This window comes from Talpa occidentalis, unplaced genomic scaffold, assembly GCF_014898055.3.
Source record: "Talpa occidentalis isolate TD23 unplaced genomic scaffold, MPIMG_talOcc4v2.1 talOcc4.7, whole genome shotgun sequence".
NCBI lineage: Eukaryota > Metazoa > Chordata > Mammalia > Eulipotyphla > Talpidae > Talpa > Talpa occidentalis.
Window position 1 is genome coordinate 41,783,471 of NW_023605083.1, and position 21,506 is coordinate 41,804,976.

Consider the following 21,506-nt stretch of genomic DNA (forward strand, 5'->3'; position numbering starts at 1 on the left):
TATAAAATAAAATATATCAAACATTAAAAAAAAGGACTGCATCGTTTATTCCAAATTATTCTAGCTTGTAGCATTTCCTTGCTATTCCTGCCCTGTGCACTAAGAAATAAATGAATCACAAAGTAAATGAAATCTGGATAAATGTATTTAAATGGCATGCTATGAAATATATATGGCAAGGTGCATCTTATTGTGATATGAAGAATTGCTAGACTGTGGTCTCAGATGTATGACAATGATAATTGAAAAGTAAGAATTCATTTGGTTGCAGAAGAGAATACTTGCTGATATATTCACTAACTATCGTGTTTAGGTGAAGAGGAAGAAGAAAAACTACCTCGAAGAGAGAGTTTGAGACCAAAGAGGAAACGGAAAAGAGATGTTATCAATGAGGATGACCCTGAACCTGAACCAGAGGATGAAGAAACAAGGAAGGCCAGAGAAAAAGAAAGGAGAAGGAGGTTGAGGAGAGGAGCGTAAGTCAGTTCCGATCTAAATTGAATTGTTACTCATTGAAAAGCACCTGATGCTGAAAGAAGTCCACTCCCTTTAGATACTCTTTGACCTTAAAGTTAGTAACTAAAATGGCTTTTAGACAGGCTTAATGATGCTGCATTTTTATTTCCACTAAAGTAAATGTATTTTAATATTCAAATTGAATTTTAAAATAAATATACATTAAAATGAACTATGTGATTTGGAGAAAGATCTAACTTGCTACAGGTCCTTAATATCTTATAGTTAATTTAAGTATGTTAAAGTTATCCTGTTGACTATATACCATGTTTTCTAAGTGGAAAAATTTTTAAACATTAAACAATAAGTCCAAATTATTTTATCTATAGGGCAGAGATAGGCAAACTACATCTAATTCCAACCCTGAACCCAAGAACTAAGAATGGCTCTTATAGTTCAAAGGGGTTATTCATGAAACAAAATAAAACAAAACAAAACAGATGACTATGTAGCATTCGAAGCCTAAAATATCAATTATCATCCTTTTACGGAAAAAAGGTGCTGTTCCCTGTTACAGATGATTGGGAGGTGTTATTTTCTTTATAATACAAACTTGTATCAGACTTTCCACTACATCAGTGTTTTACTGAGCACTGAATTTGGGTGGAATAATGCATTAGATACTGTTTAGGGAAAATTTAAGAAAATAATTTTCTGGCCTTTGATTTCAAGAAATTTGGCAGATTGCAGGCAGGTAGGAAAAGTGTGCATGTAACACATATCTTATATAAAGCTTAGGCTGGAGAAAGACTTTAAGAGAATAGTTACATGGCCACCCACAGGTAGTTGAGTCACTGAGCCACCAGAAGGTAATGGGATCTCCTGAAAAGCACTCCTCGACTTGAAATGATGAGGGACTTTTCAAGATGTCCTTCAAAGAGAATATATTCCATATTCAATAACTAGCAATTATTTACTTCCTCGTAAATAGTTTTAACTAAATACAGCAACCTAATGGAAATTTTGTCCAGTCAGGAAGACTGGTATGAATAAATGATAGTGCCTCCTAGAATAAGAGAGTAACTCCTCTACTAATATGTTTAATTATTTAAATTTTTAAGTCTCCCTCCTCCCCTTCTTGCACCTTTTTTTACCTCCTCCTCCACAAACACCTCTTCTTTCTTCAAAGATCAATCCATCATCTGCATTAAATTTTGACTCTGGTATTTTTTATGTCTGTCTTCAAATATCTTTGTTTTGTTCCTTTCAAAAACATAGTGCAACACTCGTTGAAGTTCTTTGTATTATTGTTATTGCTATTACTCTTTTATCTAATAGTATTTCCTACTAGCAAAGTCGATGTTTTTTGACAGTGGTATTTCATCAAGAAAATGTCTCCAATAGTCATATGCACAATATAGGTTGTGTTCCAGAATTTGCTTTTCTTCTCAACTTATGCCCGACAGAGGGCCTTTAAAAAAGGTGAGATCGGTGGGAATTCCTCTGTTCCTTTGTTCTTAAGACCATCATGTCAACTGCTCAACCTCTGAAAATAAGAAGTATGTGTCAACTGGCCTTAGCCTCTGTTGTGTGAGGGAATCTGATCCTGTGACAATGTCTGTCCTTAGCAGGTTCTGCTCTCTTCCAGATTCTGAGGAGAAGCACTGCTGCCTCTCTATTCTATCATATAACTACACTTGACTAAAATGGACTTTGTCTTCATTAGTTTTGCAGATTTGGTCAACTGTTCTAAATAGTATCAATATTGTGATAATTGATAGTTCTGGTCTATTGTAAGGTACATTTTCTATTAGTTCACTTTTTAAATAAGAGTTTTTTTCAAGAAAATGTATTAGCAAATATATGTTGAGACTAAGATTAATAGGCAAATCATGGCACATTTAAATTAATTAATTCATGGTCTTTTTTATTTAAATGTTCAAGCAAAACACCTGAGGGAGTTTCATTTAAACTGACAAAATGCTGGAAACCATCTAAAACCTAGTTTGTATGTTCATTATCTTTGGAGATGGTGACTAAAAAACACTGCTTTGTTAGACATTTTGGAGTATTTCTAATAATATTATAGGATTTTCCTGACCCAGTTTTTAAGTGAATTAGTAATAGCAGTGAGGAATTCAGCACATATTAATTTTCCCCAACAACTCTGCTTTAAATAAATCAAACTAAGATACAAAACTATTGTTACGTGGATTTAATCCTAAATTTTAGAAGATGAAGCAAATCTATGCTTATATCCTTTTAATATGATTAGTATTTCTTTTATCAAAGCTGTCCTTCCTTTAGAAAATCTGTTTCCCTGTAATTCTGTTGAAGTCATATTTTAATTACTGCATATTTGAAATTAACTTATCTGACCAGAACTATATTTTGAAACACAGGATGGCCCTCCTGGAACAATCAATAATTAACAAAAAAGACTATATTTTTTAGATTAGAAATAATGTCTATCCATATCATATCTTACATATTATTCATTTTAGTATACTTTGAGCATGGAGTTCATGATAATAACCCTGTCATCCAGAAAATTCTATACATAAGCCATTTATTAAGTAAATATTATTCAGCCCCACTTCTTTTTTATTTTTAAGATTTATTTATTTATTTATTTATACAAGCACTGGGTACAGTCAGAAGCGTGGGAGGGTGAGAGAACTCACCAGAACCAGAGCAGGGAACAGAACAGGCAGACTGACGAAATACACTGCTGAGGGGAGCAGCAGGCAGGGCAGGAGAGGTCTGTGCGCCATGTGGGACCCTCGCTGGTGGCCGGGGATTGAACTGGCGCTGCAGAGGCTGCAGGCAGTTTCACAGCCCGGCACTCAACTGCTGCGCCACCAGGGGAGGCCCCTAGTCTCCATTCTTAATAGTTTCTTGACATCAATTTTCTTTTCTTTTTGCTAGTTTCTGTAAATATTTCAGCAAAACAATTCTCAATAGAATTTAGATTTAATCTATGTCTACATGGAAACAATTTTGATAATTTTCCCTAAAACATATTTTTCCTCCTAAGATAAACCAACTCATTATAATTGGCAAATTAAAAACAAAATGTGAATATAGATGTCATAAAAAATTCTCATATATTTTATGTTGTAGTTGTACAGCACTGTAAGATTTTATATAATAAACATCAAATAATAAAAACAGAAGCAACCTGTTAAAAATCAGACTTGTATCTTAGCATACTTTGGTAGTGTTCTTGAACCAGCTTGTTGGTTATTATTCTAAGCAAAATAATCTGAACTGGCCAAAAACTAGATAGCCAACAAGAAGTGTTATCTTAGAGAATTAAAGTAAATTTTTGTTTCAATAGCCATGATATGACTAAAAACTGAATTGGCAGGAAAGGAAGGAGATTGTAAAGTGCTTTTGTAGAGCAGGATGTAAAACTGTTGATATCTTCTGGAACTTTCAACATCAGCTATGTCAGTCATGAGCTTCCTGAACTATGAGATGTTTTTGACTAACATTAAGCAGATTACAGTTTCTTTATCAGGGTCCAATTGGTTGAAAGAAACATCAGCAGTTAATTGAACCATGTATAGTTTAGTACGGGAACTATTTAGTAGGTATAAATAATTGTTAAATAGTCACTGAAAGGTGATAATAGAACAATAAAATATCATGGTGACAACAGCAATAGGATGATGCTACTGCCCCAAGAGCTGGAGGAAAATGGTAAGATGTTAAAAGTAAAAATTAGAAGCACAGAGGAGAGACCCATGGAGCTGAAACCCAGGCCCCTGCATGGGGGATGATGCTCTAGCAATGCTGGACTCTATGGGGGTGATGATGAAGCTGGCAAACTATATTTCTCTGCCATTCTTGAAAGACCATGCAGCTCCCAGGACTAAGAATTATTGCTAAAGAGAAAGCATTACCTCTGGAAATAGTCAGAAAATGAAGTGCAAGAACACATGTTGTCTTAGTATACCTTACTAGCAGTCATATTGACAACGCAAAAATGAGCCCCACAGAGTCCCAGCCCCAATATCACCATATTAAAAATAGAAGGGTGAGTTTGAAGTTTAACAACATTAGTTTAATAAAAGAAACAATCTATTACCAAGTAATCTTTACAGTATGGAATTACATTCCTTGTTTCAAAATCATGTTGCTCGTGTTTAGTTTTTTTTTTTTTTTTTTAAGTTCTGGACTGTACATATTTTGCAATACTAGGAACATAGAAGTGAAAAGATAAATCTCATTTGCTCAGTAAGCAACTGAATTCCTTTGACGTTCTTCTCAAAGATTCATTTCCACCAAACGTACTTCAAGGTGTATCAGGGAACAAAGGAGAGAGGATAATATCTTGATAGGTCTGCAATTATTCTTTCCACAGGTTTTCTAGTTCTGAGAGTTTTAGGATGTGTACAGAAAAGAACAGCTCAGTTTCAGGGCATCAGAATGTAAACACTATTGTTTAAAGTTATAGTAATTCCAGAAATCCTGCATCAACAATTAACTATGAACTCTGATAATGTTTATGGATCTAGTATATTCATCCACTATATATAGTCAAGCTGATGTCTATCCAATAGCAGTCTTCTTTTGTGGATAGCATTCTTTTTTAAACTCAAGCCTTTATTAAGGGTTTTTTTTCCTTTAAAGGGAAGAAGAAGAAGAAATTGATCAAGAGGAGCTGGAAAGATTGAAGGCAGAGTTAGATGAGAATAGACAAGTGATTGCTACAGTCAAATGCAAGCCTTGGAAAATGGAGAAGAAAATTGAAGTTCTCAAGTATGATGGCCATTTTTCATAATTAGAAAATTTTCCCTGATACTGATCTTATTCTCTGACTAGTACCTATATATCATATATAGTATTATCTAAAATATATACAAAAATACTTCCATTATTGTATATAATGTCTGTGGTCAAATATGCTTACATGCATGTATCCATCATATATGCATATATCATATGTGTATGCACATATACCTTTATATACCTCATATCACCAGATATATACATATATTTGCATGTATATGTGTATCATATCACTGAAGAATCTGGGCTAATGATTATAAATTAAAAACAACTATGAGTCAGTTCACCAGAGTCAGATGCTGGTCATATTTAATTATTTGTTCCTTGAACTGAGAGTTTCCTACAGTCATGACTATCTCTGAAAGAGGTAATATATTTGAATTTTAAAAGTATGTATGGTTTACAGACTCATGTTTGTCTGCAGGTCCCAGTTTCAAAGGATATTTTCATAGGACAGTGCTCATTAAAACCCAGGAAGGATGCTATGCTAACAGAACAGTAACTAGGATTCCAATTAAGGTTTATGCTAATAGCTATTTCCTGATTATATGTCAGTGACCCAATCTCAGTCTTATGTTGAGTGCTAATGAGGGTGCAAACATACTCAGAAGTTCTGAGATTTATAAACTCTTGATTTGAAGTTAATCACATAACCCTCTATGAGGGCTAGAAGCTGATTCACCTGTGAGGATCACACTAAATGTTCTTTTCATGGTAGCTGGGGAAGCAGGACATGAAACCAAGGAATACTTATGTGTTATAAACCACATTTACATCTGTCAGTTGTGTCACAGAATGTATTTTCTCCCAGAATCATTTTTATAAATAGTGGCAAACTTCCAAATCTATCCTTTTGTAAACCTACTTAATTAATAATGTTAAGTATTCTAGTATATATATATATAATATTAACATTATTGTATAGCTTGTCTCTAATGATGAAAAAAGAACTGAAGAGGCTATCAAGATAATTCTTGGCTTGGCTCTGCAAGAGTTATTAAAGAAGTGTTATTTACTGAAAGGTGTTATTTAAGGAAATTGCTTAACCTCCTGAGACCTCAGTTGCCTCATATGCAAAATAAAAGATATTCTAGATTTACCCTGAGACATGGGAACCAAGCCCTCACTTATAATGATATTGTTTTGTTTTGTGGTGTAAGGTTTTCCAAGCTCCAATGATCCTCCCAGCATGCTTGTGCAACATCACACATTTGAGGTTGGGGCTCCCCGTGCATGTGCATGCATACAACCAGCCATGATGGGGGCAAACGGAGGCCAGATTCCCTTTGAGAGAGAGAGAGAGAGAGAGAGAGAGAGAGAGAGAGAGAGAGAGAGAGAGAGAATATGTAGTTGTCATTCACCAAAGTAATGATGTTTCTAAATGATAGTTTTTTTTTTTTTTAATATCCTTACTTGGCCAAATAGAAGTTTGGCAATCTTTTGTTGCTTCCAAAATATATTTTTGAATATTATTGGTCCATGAAATCCCTAAACTAGAAACCACAGGTAACTGTATATAGAAAGTTGTAAAATTGGAAACTAGTAATATTGGTGAACCTTTAAAACATGGTGTAAAGTTGACTCAGACTGCCACAAGAATGAATCTCCCTTTCCATCTTTTTAGAGGTTTAGAAATACGCCGCGCTCTCTTCTTTCCTGCATTTCCCATTTAGAGGCAGTGAAGTAGACCTGGCTTCAGACTTGAGTTTAAATTTTAGTACTTCCATGAAATAGCTGCATATTTGAATTTAATTGTGCAGTTCTCTGATCTCAGGTTTTATTAGGGAAGTAATACTAGTTTACAGGGTTATTTTATTTAGTGAGATAATTCATATAAGATACTTAGCATGGTGCCAGCACACAACACACAGCGAGGATTTTGATGTTCCAACAAAGGCAGTAGGGTGTACGCTTGACCCTTGAACAGCACAGGTTTGAACTGCATGGGTCCACTTAAACCCAGATCATTTCAGTAAATACAGTTGACTTTATTTCCTCAGGTTCCTCATTCACAGATTCAACCAATTGGATATTGGTTGATTATCCGCAGATGCAAAACCTATGGATATAGAGGGCCATCAATAAAGGTCTTGAGCAGCTAGGGATTTTGTATCTGCAAGGGGTGTGTGTGTGTGTGTGTGTGTGTGTGTTATTTCCTGAAACCAATCCTTTATGAATATTGAGAGACAATCATAGTTAAATTTTGGGAGAATCAGTTATGTTTCTTTTTTATTGTGTCGAGGGCCAGTACCCCAACCCCCACTGTGTTCAAGTGCTGACTATTTTGACAGTTTGTTAGAATCCATGGCAAGAAAACCCTCAGATCTTCCAAAGTGTACCTTTAGGGTAATCTTGTGGCAGATTGCAGGACCTGGGACCCTGGGCTGAGACCCTGGGATTTAGCCATTTTTAGAAATGGGGAGAGAAAGAGATTGACATGCAAGGAAGGGCAGTGCCAGGCCCTATTACTAGGGCAGACTTTGGAGAATTTAAAACAGAATCCAGACTGTAGATGGATTTATATGTCCCACATGATTTTTGTTTCTTTTTTTAAATCATTTTTATTGTGACAAAATATATAATATAAAATTTATGATTTCAATTACTTTTGCATTAATTTTTAAGTACTAATGCTTTTGCTTTGTGGTGAAACTATTTTAAGTGGAAGATTTCACATTAAAAAATCCTACAAGTGGAAGATCTGGTCTCACACTGATACATGAAAATAATAGTTGGGCTAATCCGTAACTGTCCCCTCTTAAAGGGCATTTGCTCTTCAGTGTGCATAGTGCCCACACAATCTACATCACTGTTCATGCTACTTGGCTGGGTTTTGTAAGTATTCCAGTTCGCTGCCTCCTACCCATGCTGCTAGAGAGCAAATTAGGACTGCTACCAAGAGAGTGATTCAGAACACCAAAGCCACAGCCAGTCTACAGAATGGAAGCATACATTTCAGCCAGAACAAGAAACTATTGTGGCTTCTCCCCACTTGGCAATGCTCACTGTCTTGCTGTGATTCTTCATGTTCAGAAGAGGCTTCTGTTTTGTGGCTTCTAAGCTCTCTGCCTAGCTGGTGCTGATGGCCATGGTCAGCCTGATGCTCTTGGTTTCAGCCTCTGTGATGAAATTGTTGCTACTACTGTGCCCAACCTTTCTCCCTTTCTAGTTTTTTGAATGCTGCCTTGAACGTCTCCCTGGATACCTTCACATTATTAGAATAAGTGGTCAGTACCTCATAGTACATGTAATTAAAGGGTTCTGTGCCCCAATGGTACTAAAACATGGGAGTCAGGCAGCATTTGTCCCACCTTTTATTTCTTTCAGAGATATCTAACTTTGTAAGAGTGTTTCCAAGGGTTATTTTATTCGCAGAACTAACCTCCAGGTATTACTCTTGGTGAAATCCAAGGCACCAGGCTCTTTCCAGCTAGAGCAGATTTTTTTTTTAAAGATTTATTTATTTATTCATACAAGCACTGGGTACAGTCAGAAGCGCGGGAGGGTGAGAGGACTCACCAGAGCCAGAGCGGGGAACAGAACAGGCAGATTGGTGAAATACACTGCTGAGGGGAGCAGCAGGCAGGGCAGGAGATGTGTGTGTGCCATGTGGGACCCTCGCCTGCGGCCGGGGATCGAATTGGTGCTACAGAGGCTGTGGGCAGCTTCGCAGCCCAGCACTCAACTGCTGCGCCACCAGGGGAGGCCCTAGAGCAGATATTTTGATCATAGACTTGGATCTGTACCTGGGTTGTCTGCCTTCCCATCTGGCACTGGACTCTGAAAAACTTGAGGAATTTCTAAAATGCCTTTTAGAGAGGCACAGGGTTTTAAGATTACAGTGAAGTCTTAGGAATTGTGTCTTTTGGTTCTGAGGATGTTGTGGGATACTCAGGGTTAGTTTCCACATTCTGAAAGAATATCTACCACTCGAAATATGAGCAGCCTCAAGACTGAGGGTCAAAAGATAGTATAAGCAATGAATACATAGGCAAGAAACTCAAAGAATATATGAATCCATATGATCTCTCAAATATGATTCAGGAACTGGAGCTCAGCAATTGAATTTATGCTTTAGAGCTGCAGAGCAGCCACCTCATTTCCACCATCCTCTGGAAATGTTTTTTTCCAATGTATTCAATATTTCTAATGCTTTACTGTGTATTAATCCAGTTCTACACACTCATGTAGCCAAGGGCCATTTGCATCTAGCCCCGGATAAGGATGCATATTTTTGTTTTACTCTTAAAGTCATCAATAAATGAAGGTTGAGATTATCTTCAATTATTAGGAAAAAACTCTATTAAGCAGAACTTTCTACTTGGTGAACAGTATTTTTTTCCCAAGAATTATTCATTTATTGTAAGATTTTCATTTTTTTATTTTTGCGTAGAAGAGCTGGAGTGCAGGCTAGAGATGTGGGGATTGAGAAGATTCACGAGAGAGACAGTGGTAGCAGAACAGGCAGATCTACTGAAATACACTGCTAAGGGGAGTAATGGGCAAAGCAGGAGAGGTCTGCTGCCCCATGGGTGTTAGCTCCCTTGCGGGGGATTAAACTCTGGCCACTTTGCCTTGGGAGGGCTGTTGTGGTGGTAGTGCTGAGACTTATCCATGGCAATGGGGGAGGCTCTTGGTGAACAGTGTATTGAAAGGATGAGAATATATGTGAGGAGGGTTGGAACAGGGAAATAATGGTGTACTTTCCAGTTACTTGAAGGTTAGTTCCTTTATTTTTATTAGTTACCTAACTAAAAACTATACAACAGTGAGGATTTTAACATAATCTGTTTTCAAGTTGTTAATGGGCAATCTCAGAAGTTGGTGGCTCTTTCCTACCTATAAGAAGTGTCTAAACTAACCTGGTAGCTGCCACAATGGGTGAAATAAAATACTTGGGTGGGAAATAATGAAACTACTTATTACTTATCTTGAAACCTAAAGCCTTTAGTTGTATTACAACATTCTATGTTGAAGAGTAAAACCCCTAGTGGCTAAAGCTAAGTAAACTGCCTATTTATTTTGTTACAGTAGTACAGATTTGGGGTTGAAAATTAAGAGAGCTGAACTTCAGTCTGAGTACTGCTTTTGACTTCCTCTCTCAGAGCTTCAGTTTACTTATTTATGAAATGAAGGCATTGGTTGGTGGCCCATGGTTTCCACAGTGCTGTCCTGGTATTCAGGTCAGTTAGTGAAATACCTTCAGGGCATGGGCAGCAGAGCTAAGAAGGAGGGCTGCTCGGAAACAATACCAGATTCAAGCAGAGGAGACCTAACTTTCTTTTTTCCTATACAATGTACATCCATCAAAAGCATATGTTTGAAAAGAAATTCTCTGTGCCTATTAATATAAGAAATAAGTTTTTTCATCACAACTTACTGATTTATCAGTCATTTACAAAAAATATGTAAGTTTTGAAATACAACTTCCCACTTTACATGTGCACATGCTTCATTTGCCCTCCAACAAAGCCCCAGTGCCAATATGTTATCCTCTTACACTCTCCATGCCCTCCTCCTCCCGCTATGGTGGTACCCACCATAGTTTTCACAGACTCTAAGAGTTATTTTTATTGTGCTTTACCAGTTTTTTTTTTGTTATTTATATTCTACAAATGAGAGAAACCATATGGTAATTAAAGATAGAGTTTTTAAAAATTCCACCTAAATGGATTTTTTTTTTTTTTTAAATATTAAATTTTATTTTTATATTCCCCCATACAATTGCAAATGCCCCATTCTGACCCCAATCCTTCCCCTCCCGCCCCCCACCCCCCAAAAAGTGTCTCTGGTTCATAGTTTTTTGTTGATTTTGATTTTCACTTTCTTATATTCATTTTCCTGGTCCCTTATTTAAGTTTTCTAGATTCCTGCTATGAGTGAGACCATCCGGTATTTTTCTTTTTCTTTTTGGCTTATTTCGCTGAGCATGATCCCTTCCAGTGCCATCCATGTTGCTGCAAATTGCATGTGTTTATCTTTTTTGAATGCTGAGTAATATTCCATGGTATATATGTACCACATCTTCTTGATCCAGTCATCTATTTTGGGGCATTTGGGTTGTTTCCAAAGCTTAGCTATTGTAAACAGTGCTGCTATAAACATAGGAGTGCAGGTGCTCTTTGGAATTGATGTTTCTGTGTCCTTTGGGTAAATACCTAGGAGTGGAATTGCTGGATCATATGGAAGCTCTATGTTTAGTAGGTCCAGAAATCTCCACACAGCTCTCCATAGTGGTTGGACCAGTTTGCACTCCCACCAACAGTGCACAAGAGTTCCTTTTTCTCCACATCCTCGCCAACATTTGTTGTTGCTAGTTTTTTTAATATGTGCCATTCTCACTGGTGTGAGATGGTATCTCATTCCACCTAAATGGATTTTTAAAGAAGCTTATTTTTAGGAGAGGCAGTTCTAACATTTCATGAGCCTACAAATTAAGATATGGGCGCATTCCAAGTATACTTTTGCATGATAACAAAAGCACCTCCTTTTTTTTGAGTATCTTCTCAAAAAATCAATGTTATGTTAGGAGATGTTGCACACTTCGACTCATTTAATCCTCACAGAAACTTTGAAAATAGAATGTTTCCCCATTTTACAGATGAGAAAACTGAGATTGTCAGAGGTAAAGTAGCCTTACACATTTAAGAACTGTCAAGGTAAAGAGTTCGATCTGGGTTTCACCATTACAAAATCTCATACATTTTCTGTTGTGCCTTATAACTTCACATTTGACCCAGGTTTTCCAGTAAAGTAAGTTCAATCTCTTTAGATGTTCTGGGCATATTTCTCACTTTATTATAGTCTCCTCTCCACCTGAGTTCTCTCTCTCATAAGTTATTGTTTCCTTTCTGAGTTCTTTTCTTTACTAACTCTTGTAAAAATAGGACTCAAATATTCTCTGTTATTCATTTGGCTCTACTGTTATGTGCATTGTTTTGCATTTTCAAAATTTTAAAATAGTTTGTATATCTCTTCAGAATATCTTTTTTTTTCTCTCTTTAGGACATGAAAGTTTTCTTAGAATTCCTTATTTCCTCAAGGTCTAACATAAAGCTTTGTACATATTAAGTTAACATAGCTGGGAATTTTTAAGAGGCTGGATACATATGCTAGTAGAGGGAAGGAATGATGTGGTATTAAACCCTGATTTGTAGTCTTGTCAATTTCCATGGCATAAATACTCCTGTTATGATCAATTTCAAGCTGCCATAAGTTTAGGAACTGCTCAAACTCCCTGAAAATTTAGCATTCAGTGACTCAGACAGCTCCAATACCTCAATGGAATATCTAGTTATACTCTTTGATTCACTAATTTTTTGTTAGAGGGACCTTATTCTGAAACATCTGAGAACAGAGACTAAAGAGAACTGCTTGTCATGCTATATTTCCTTTATTTAATGTATAATAAACAATGAAATGCTTGAATTAGAGCTGCCTGTGAGAGGGACAAGCATTATTCTATAATTGCATGACTCCAGGTAAAGGTCCAAAGTACATTAAGAACATCTTATCTTTGTTCTTTATCTTAACATCCTGCTAGATATCTTTCACTTTATATTCTGGAATTTCCTCCCAAATCTGTTAGCATGCACAGAGAGTTTCAGTATTTCTCCTCTTCCCTCTTCCTTTTCTGTTCTTTCACTCTTCAAAAATTCATCTGAAAGAGAGAAAAAATATTTAAGAGTAATAAGTTTTTGATTGAGATCAGAAAACTCCTCTGGCTTTTATCATTTAGAGTTCATCTGCCACCCGTTGCCTATCTCATCATTTTTTACTGCATTAGAAAAGTTTTTTCCAAATAAGCGCACTGTTGTTGGCAATTCTTCTGTCTCAGAGCTTATAGCCTTTTAATATTCTTGTGTTATTGACTAAGTGCTTAGACAATTGTTGTGATTAATTTTAATAATGCTTTTCAAATACTATTTTTAAATTTCCCCTTAAAGAATACTAAAGTGAATCAAATGCAACAATGTTTTTTCTTAGGACCTGCAGATTTTGGAAACTTTTTCAACTGTTAAGGAAGTCTGCTCTGAAACATTTGGGATAGATACATTTTGTCTACCAAGAATTCTCCTCCTTTATTTGTTTTATGATTTATTTCATCTTTCTTATGTCCACTTCATCAGCTTACCATAACCGCCTGGAGATGTTCTATCTTTCATTTATTTTTTTATTTTAGAGATGCTCTATTTTTCGCCTTGATTTGGCAGGCTTTTCAGGCCCATAGGGCCACAGCTCCTCTCTTTTTTGGAGAGTAGTGAAAGCACTTATGGCTCTTGTATTTACTTCATTAGCTCTCGTACCTGGCCTAGTTACTCAGCCTGAGGTCTGCCAAAGTGGCTGGTGGAAGGATATTAGTCAGTGGGAAAAATAGTTCTACAAAGTGTTAATATTCAATGCTTTCTAAGGTTCTTGGCAGCCAACCTTATTTGCTACTTTCCACAAACATCTAGAATTCAAATAAGTCTAAAATAAAAGCTGTTAATTAAAATTATTTTATGGTTTGCTATATGTTAAAAACTACAATAAAATAATACATATTAGGCATAGGAAAATTCTAAGCTTTTCTTCCAGATAAATAGTGTGATTACTACATCATCTTCTCAATTGCATTTCATTGTACTCCATTTTCTATAGTATTATCAATGTATTATAAGTGATAAGACTGAATCTGTTTTCTTGGCTTGCTAGAACATCCTGCTCTCTAAATTTTTTTTTTAATAAATAGCAATTTACTTTTACTTCTATGCTTTAGAATTTCATCTCCAGTGACAGCTAATTTTCACAGTTTGTTATTAGACTATCTTTAAATATATTACTTTTGAAAGGTGATTAAAAGGAGAAATTCATTAATTATCACTTAAAGTTATCTGGGAATATTTTCAAATGTATTTGACATAATTCATTAACAGTAAAAAGAAAAACAAATATGTACTTGACAAACACAAAATAAGATGATTTTGAGAAATATGTCCTTGTTTTGGAGAAGTATCATCCAGATCTCAAAGAAGGTATAAATTGTGAATATAACCCTTTAGCTTATTATCAAGTTAATAATAAGAAAATAACCAAGGAATTTTTGAGGATGTCTTTTTATATATGACCAAAGAATGCAATTGGAATACACTTTGAGGAACTTAAATAATCTGTTTCTGTAGAATAAAAATAGTTAGGCCTTATTAAAATGTACTAAACATAAAGTTTTGGAAAATATTTTATTAGAATATCATAATGAATCATGTGAGGGGAAGAAAAGGGAATAGTTTTATATAGCCCATATAATATCTAAGATTCCCTTCTTTAGTCAGCCTGAAAATTAAAAAAAAATTCTAATATAAATAACATTTTTCAATAGTCATATTAGTTATGTTTTTACAATATATAAGTTTACATACATACATGTGCATATATATATTATACACATGCATACACCTACAAACTCAAACATCTTCAAAAGAATACATGACTCTTTGGGTGAATTACTTTTTATTGTTTATGCATACATTATTAAAATATTTTGACCAGGTCATAGGGATCAGGAAAGGCTAGATGGGAGGCTGTGGAAGAAAATGACAAGATATTAAGAAATCTGAAGACACCAAGTCAACTCAGCAGAAAGACTAGTTGACAAAGAAATGTCATGCTCTGTGGGTGACTAAGTAGAGTTGCCAAGTTCTCAGTTTGTCATGTGGCAAACAAACAAGTTCATCAGGTTGTCTTTATTACTTGCAGAGTTCCCGGCCATCATTTCAAAGTACTTACCCGCTCATGGATCAAAAGGCAGAACATCCTGTTCTAACAGAAAACTAAAGCATTTTAGTGCTCCTAAACATAATCATACAATATTTTTGGGGGGGGGGGAAACATGTGAAAAAATATTTCTTAATACTTTTTTTAATACTTAGCAGTGTTTACCAGGGTATAGATATAAAGACATAGGTATTATGCAGAAGCATTTTACCCAATTTTCAAAGCAGAATGCATCTCTCATATTGGGCCAGTGCCCTGTGAATCTTCCTGTTTCACAGTACTCAGAATTCATTAGACATGTTTGATTTGAATGCACATGAAGCAAACAAAATTGGCAGTTCATCTACCAAACCCTGTGAAAGGCCTTGTGAAGAGCTGGATATCAGTTTATCTAAGAACATTAGATTGCATGTGAGATTGATGGTAGAAATATCTCCTTTGTTTGGAAATTCCTGCAAACTGATGCCTGGAATGCCTTTCTCTGCCTACTTGAATTCTATCAGCCTTTGATGTCGAGTTTAATTCTCGTCTCATTTACATTGTCTTCAGCAAGCTCTCAAGCCTCCATTCTCTCCTTTTTCACATTAAGGTTGTCTAGCTCTGTTATATTCAATTTTATGGGCCTATACCTCACTTTTCTTAATGGAGTTTAAGCTTTATAAAATAACCTATATGTTTCTTTAATTTATTTCAAGGAATGTAGCAGAGTGCTAAGAGCATAAATTACAATAAACAATTTGAAAAATGACTAAAGGGAGAATGAAAGAATGATAGAAATAAGTTAAACTTATTTCAGATGGGTCCTTCTTGTAACTATGTACAGCAGTTTAGATTTTGATGGCTATTTCTACCTATTTCTGAAAATAAATTTCCCACAATTAAGGAAGGAAGAGGAAACACCCCCATTTTGCAAATCTTTGATGATAATAGTAGGTTAGGGTATAGCTGGATGTCTTAAGGATATAGTTCAGAACTCTGCAGTCTATATAGTATCCCCTTTATTTTCAAGTATTTGCGTTGCTAGTTCCACGCTCAATTGATTATTTAAAACAACAAACATTCATGCGCGCTCATGTGCACACAACCACATAAATGAAAATCACTGACAAACAATATGGAGATCCAGAGAGATATTATAGAGTTACTATTTGAACTGTTTTCATAATGATTAGTTATACATTGTTTTTGTCAATAATATTACAGTCACAGAATCACAGAATATTGTGGTGTCCTTTTATGACAGAAAAGCAGTTTATTCTATGACCAATATCTAAAAGTCTGAATAAACTATTCACGCCTAAGGGAATCTGTATGGTCTTCTTTCCCCTTTTCCCTGCTGTTATAATACAAAGGAATATTGTTTACCTGTATATTGAACTTAAATTAAGCAGGCACGGAGCAGAATTAGGAAAAAGCTTAGGAAGGAGAAAGGATCTAGTGTGCTTTCTTTTTCTTATTTAACCACTAAAACTCAAATGTATTGTTTCTACCTTGATTCATCTAAAATACTGAGATGCTCTACTGACCTCTAGGGTATGACTAAAATGTGTTGCCTTTATTTGACATTTAAGGCAGCAATACATGTTAGTAATATTTCATAGCCCTAAGGAGCAAAGAAGTTATCCTAGGTTTAAAGAATTTCCATGGGTAGCAACTTTGAACTTAATAAAAATTTGATCCACCCATGCTTTGCTTTAGTCATTCACCAGTTCCAGCAGCTGACTTTGACATGGCTCCATGAGTCATCATAGCAAGTGAAAAAATTGTCAAAATTGTCTTTAGAGTTCTTTGTGCCCAGATCATGCTAATATTTATTGCTGATAAAGGTTTTAGAGATCTTGGTCTCCTCTCTCTCTCTCTCTCTCTCTCTCTCTCTCTCTCTCATACTTGTATGTTTTTGAATCATTTGAGATGTTTTGAATCAGTTTCCCCTCTTTAGGGATATAAAAAGTGAGCTATGGGCACGGGAAGTATTTTCAAAGTCAGTTTATCAAGGTCCAAAATATGTAGACTACCGTCAGTCCACAGGGACACTAAAGCAATTATATATAATATAATAGTGTTTTAGCCCAACATTCCTAAAACTGCCTGACGACTTAAATTTAGTTGCAGCAAATGATTTGGTTTAGTTCCAAATTTGGTTTCCAGCTTGCTGCATAATGGAATAAGTTGAGGAGCTTAAAAAAAATACTGATAACTACGTTCCATTCCTAGAAACAGTGACTTAAGGTTTGGGACAAAGGAGATTAGGACTTTGAAATTTTTTAAAAGACCTGACAAATACTTCTGAGGTATCGGTATTTTGAGAACTGGTTCATAATCATCCAGTCTCTTTACCGGTGTTCACTCATTCATTTAGCATTTGTTGAAACTCACTTTTATGCAAGGTACTTTCTTAAGTATTGGGAAATTAGAACAAAAGACATAGATCTTACTTTTGGGAAATCACAGTACAATGGTGAAAATGGACTAGAAAACAATAATGGGATAATTATTACATAGGGAACAGAACTTAAATCACCTGATCTGGGGTTGGAGGGGAGTGTTGGAATGAAAGAAACAGGAAAACTATATACTATGGATAAAATTCAGTGTTAGTCTGACTCTGGAACTAAAGTGAAAAAGGAAGAAAGCAGGTGAAGAAGGGAAAGGGCATTCCAGAAAGAGGAAACAGCCTGTATAAAGGCATTGAACATCAAATTGCATCCAGACATTCATTTTGTTTTCCTCTAATTTGCCCTGCATATCATTTTCATAACACTTTTTATACAGCACTGCACTGTACTTACCAGTTTCCTACTCGAAAATACCCTTAGGTCCTTATGACATCAGAATGAAATCTGCATTGCTGACTCTTGCATTATTAGGGTGTGCCAAATCTTCCTCTAATGTATTTTGGCTGTTCTCTTCATTCTCTACCTGAAGTTTCTAGATAGATTTCATTTCTTCACCTTCCCAACACCATGTCCTTGTGCTAACAAGCCCTTCCTGCTCTCTTACCATGAAACTGAATTGTCTCTTTGTTCAGGGTTCCTTCCAAATATCACACACTCTAATCTGAATTTTATAACACTTACCTTTACTATTACACATTTGGTAGTATAGTAATTGCATGATACCCTAAATATTTTGCTATGTTATTTTTCTAATGGAATTATGATTTCCTTACAGAAAGTCATAGGAACAGTTTTTCCTTCTTCATATGGCACAGTGCCTTGAAAAAAGCAAGCAAAAATATTTTTATTCTGGAAACAAAACTTTAATGCAACGCTAGAAGTTTGGAGACTAGAAGACCTAGTCATTTACTTAATTGTTTATTCTCTTTCACACACTGTTTTTACATAGTTATAAACATAGTGTAAACATTTTTCTTTATTCTGTAGTTTTACCTGACATGCCATCAATATTTCTGCATAGAAATAGTAACTATCTTTGAATAATAATCACAACTACTATTTGCCCAAGGTATATCAATTTCAAGTACAGCTTTGCTTTTGTTTTCTCAACTTTTATGTGCCCTGATACCAGTCCCATCAAGAAAATAATTGTGTCATTCTGGAGAAATAGGAGGCACTTATCAGCTGGCAGCTGAGCTGTGCCACTTTCTCCTTGGGTAATCTTAGGCACTTACTTTACCAACTTCAATCTCCTCATCTTTGCAATGGGGATAATAATATTTGCACCTAACAAGGTTTGATGGGGAGTAGGTGAGACAATGTACATATATAGTGTCTGGCTTATGGCTAGCTCTCAGTATATGTTGACTATCACTCCTGTTACTGCTGCTAGTCACATTTTATGGGTAAGAAAGGTGGAAATCAGGGCCTCCCCCGTGGCGCAGCGGTTGAGCACTGGGTTGCGAAGCTGCCCACAGCCTCTGCTGTGCCGGTTCGATCCCCGGCTGCTCCCCGGCCACCTGAGGAGGGTCCCACATGGCGCGCAGACCTCTCCTGCCGCCCGCTGCTCCCCTCAGCAGTGTACTTCGGTCCTTCTGCCTGCTCTGCTCCCTGCTCTGGCTCTGGTGAATTCTCTCACCCTCCTGCGCTTCTGACTGTACCCAGAGCTTGTATAAATAAATAAATAAATAAATAAATAAATAAATAAATAAATAAATAAATAAATAAATAAATCTTTAAAAAAAAAAAAAAAGAAAGGTGGAAATCAGTATCATCTCCCCCAAAGTATGAGCTAGAGAGTGACAAAGACAGAATTCAAACCTGTGTCTCATATCTGAGATGTAGAGCATAGATTTGAAAAGAATGTAGTCCTCCTATTCAAGGGAGAGAGATCTCTTTCTGCATCTTATCACAGAGACTCCCCAGCACCCGTGTATCCTGAGCTCTGCACAGCAGCACGGCGTGCCTGGAGCAGGACTCACGGGAGTCCAGCTGCCTCCTGTCAAGTTATATTATAACAGGAGCTCCTGAAGCCCAACACCTGGGCCCTCTCCTCAGGTCTCAAATGCTGGCTGAAGCCTCTCCTGCTCATTTAGTAACAAGAACGATTCCTACTATTCCCACATCTCATTAGGGTGACACTCAGGAGAAAAGGATTGACCTTTTTGGGAGATAGGTTTGCCTGAAACTGTGTCTTGTCCCTTTCTTAGCTTCATAATTTGGAAACTCAACATTAAAATTGAAGTCAGCCCTCTAGTACTATTGCTATTAATAATAGTTCCTACTGTTAGTGCCCTACTGTTTGCCGTAGACACAGTACATGCATTATTGTCAAGCACATCGCATGCAGTGTTTCCGATGGAACACCCTAAATTCCTAAATTGTAGCTGTTATTAACTATTTTATAGAATGAAGCAACTGAACATCTTCACTATTATATCTACGAGATCCCCTCTATGAAAACATGGTTTGAGTTGTCACATTCAGTATTAGGAAGGATATTTTTAAATCATTCTATCAGACAAGTATGTAGTTATATTATCTACAGTTTCTGCATGTTAGAGTAGCTATTTAACTCTGCACCTTTCTCTTATTTAGTCAGTATTTTAGGAAAAAGCAGAGTTTCAAGTTACATGGTCAATGTTTTTTAAATTTGATTAGGACAACAATACTTATTCTTCTTATCACTCTATGGGAAGTGCTCATGAGCATACATTTGGATCACAGTTGCCTTAAAGACTAGTTTTGAAATGTCTTTCATTCACTTGAGCAATAAACTGGTTGCTCAATCAAACTATCAAACTGAAAACAAGAGGAAAGAAAAGTCAACTTAACCTAACCCAAGTGCAGAACATGTTTCCTGGGATGAGAATGTGTCAAGGGCAGCATAGCATGTCCTAACTCTCCTGTGCAATCAAGATTGTATCATGTGTTGGTAAATTATCTGTTTTGTCAGTTAGACCAAAGTGTGCTCCTTCTACAAACTGTGAAAGTATTCTTGAAAGTCCTTGAACCTTATTATTCTAATTACCAAAACAAGGGGTTGATAAATGAATGATGAGGCCAGGTATTATTGTCATTAAATAGACCCCCCTCAATTATTTATCCCTAGGTTTGGGGTTACAGCTCAGAGAGCTGTGCATATTGTGCCAGGGCCAGCTTGAGCTCTGAGCTCTGAGACTGGATTACAGTCTTGGCAGGCAGCTTTTGGTGAATGCAATTCAGGAGGATGAGACACATTTTTCAGCCAGACTTTTGGAAGTTCTGAGGTCAGTAGACATTCAAAATTTATCCAAAAAACCCATTTCATTTTACCTTGTAGGGAAAAAAAAAAAAACAAAAAACCTTTAAATGATTTAGATAAGTACAAATGGGTAGGAAATAGATTAACCACAGGAAAAAATGGCAAGAAATGTCTTGTTTTTTTTTTTTGATTGTTTGCACAGAACTTGCTCTTTATTTTATTGCATTTTGATCTCTGTCATGGACACTTCAGTGTCATAGGTATTAGTGTTTATCTCCATATTAGATATTTTCTTTTTATATTTGTAATAGCATGATGAGAGAAATTGTCTTCCGGTGAAGAAATCTGTTATCAGGGGAAATGGTATTGGGTGATGCAAGTTTTCTTCCATCTGAAATCATGCCAACTCATAGCAGAGGTCAGCCCTGAAAATAGTGCTAAGGGAGTTCTATGAGTGACTTATTGACCCTTCCTGCCCAGTTCCTCACTACTAGACCTGCAAGCTTAAGAAAGCTTCCTTATGTCCCAGAAACATAGATTAGGGGGATCAAGAATCTGTTCTGGCTAAGCAATTATTTTCTGCCCACCTATGGCTTTGTTTTAAAGTCACCTCTAGATTCCTGACGGGTTTCATGTAGTAGTTATTTTGGCCAATATGGAGCAGGAGTTGTTAGAACAGTGGTTCAGGGAACTCTTTAGTATGAAACTTGGGAGGACATTCAGGAAGTGAAGAAATTAACACCTGAGGTTATGTGGAGTATGGTGAAGTCCATACTTTAATCTGAAAACCTAAGTCAGGATATGTGTATTGAGGCTGGATGGGGCATAGTCGGGAAAGAAGTATGAGCTATGCCTAACAT

At 36.2% G+C, this 21,506-nt stretch overlaps 1 protein-coding gene across 6 annotated transcripts in view; it reads left to right on the forward strand.

The window, feature by feature from the left end:
• Positions 1 to 21,506, forward strand: part of TMC1 (transmembrane channel like 1) — a 300,988-nt gene that overhangs the window by 205,914 nt on the left and 73,568 nt on the right. For all 6 annotated transcript variants that reach the window (XM_054689505.1, XM_054689507.1, XM_054689504.1 and 3 more), the window contains 2 exons: positions 314 to 476; positions 5,095 to 5,223. In XM_054689505.1, coding sequence (XP_054545480.1) covers positions 314 to 476; positions 5,095 to 5,223 — 292 coding nt within the window. The remainder of the gene's footprint in view (positions 1 to 313; positions 477 to 5,094; positions 5,224 to 21,506) is intronic.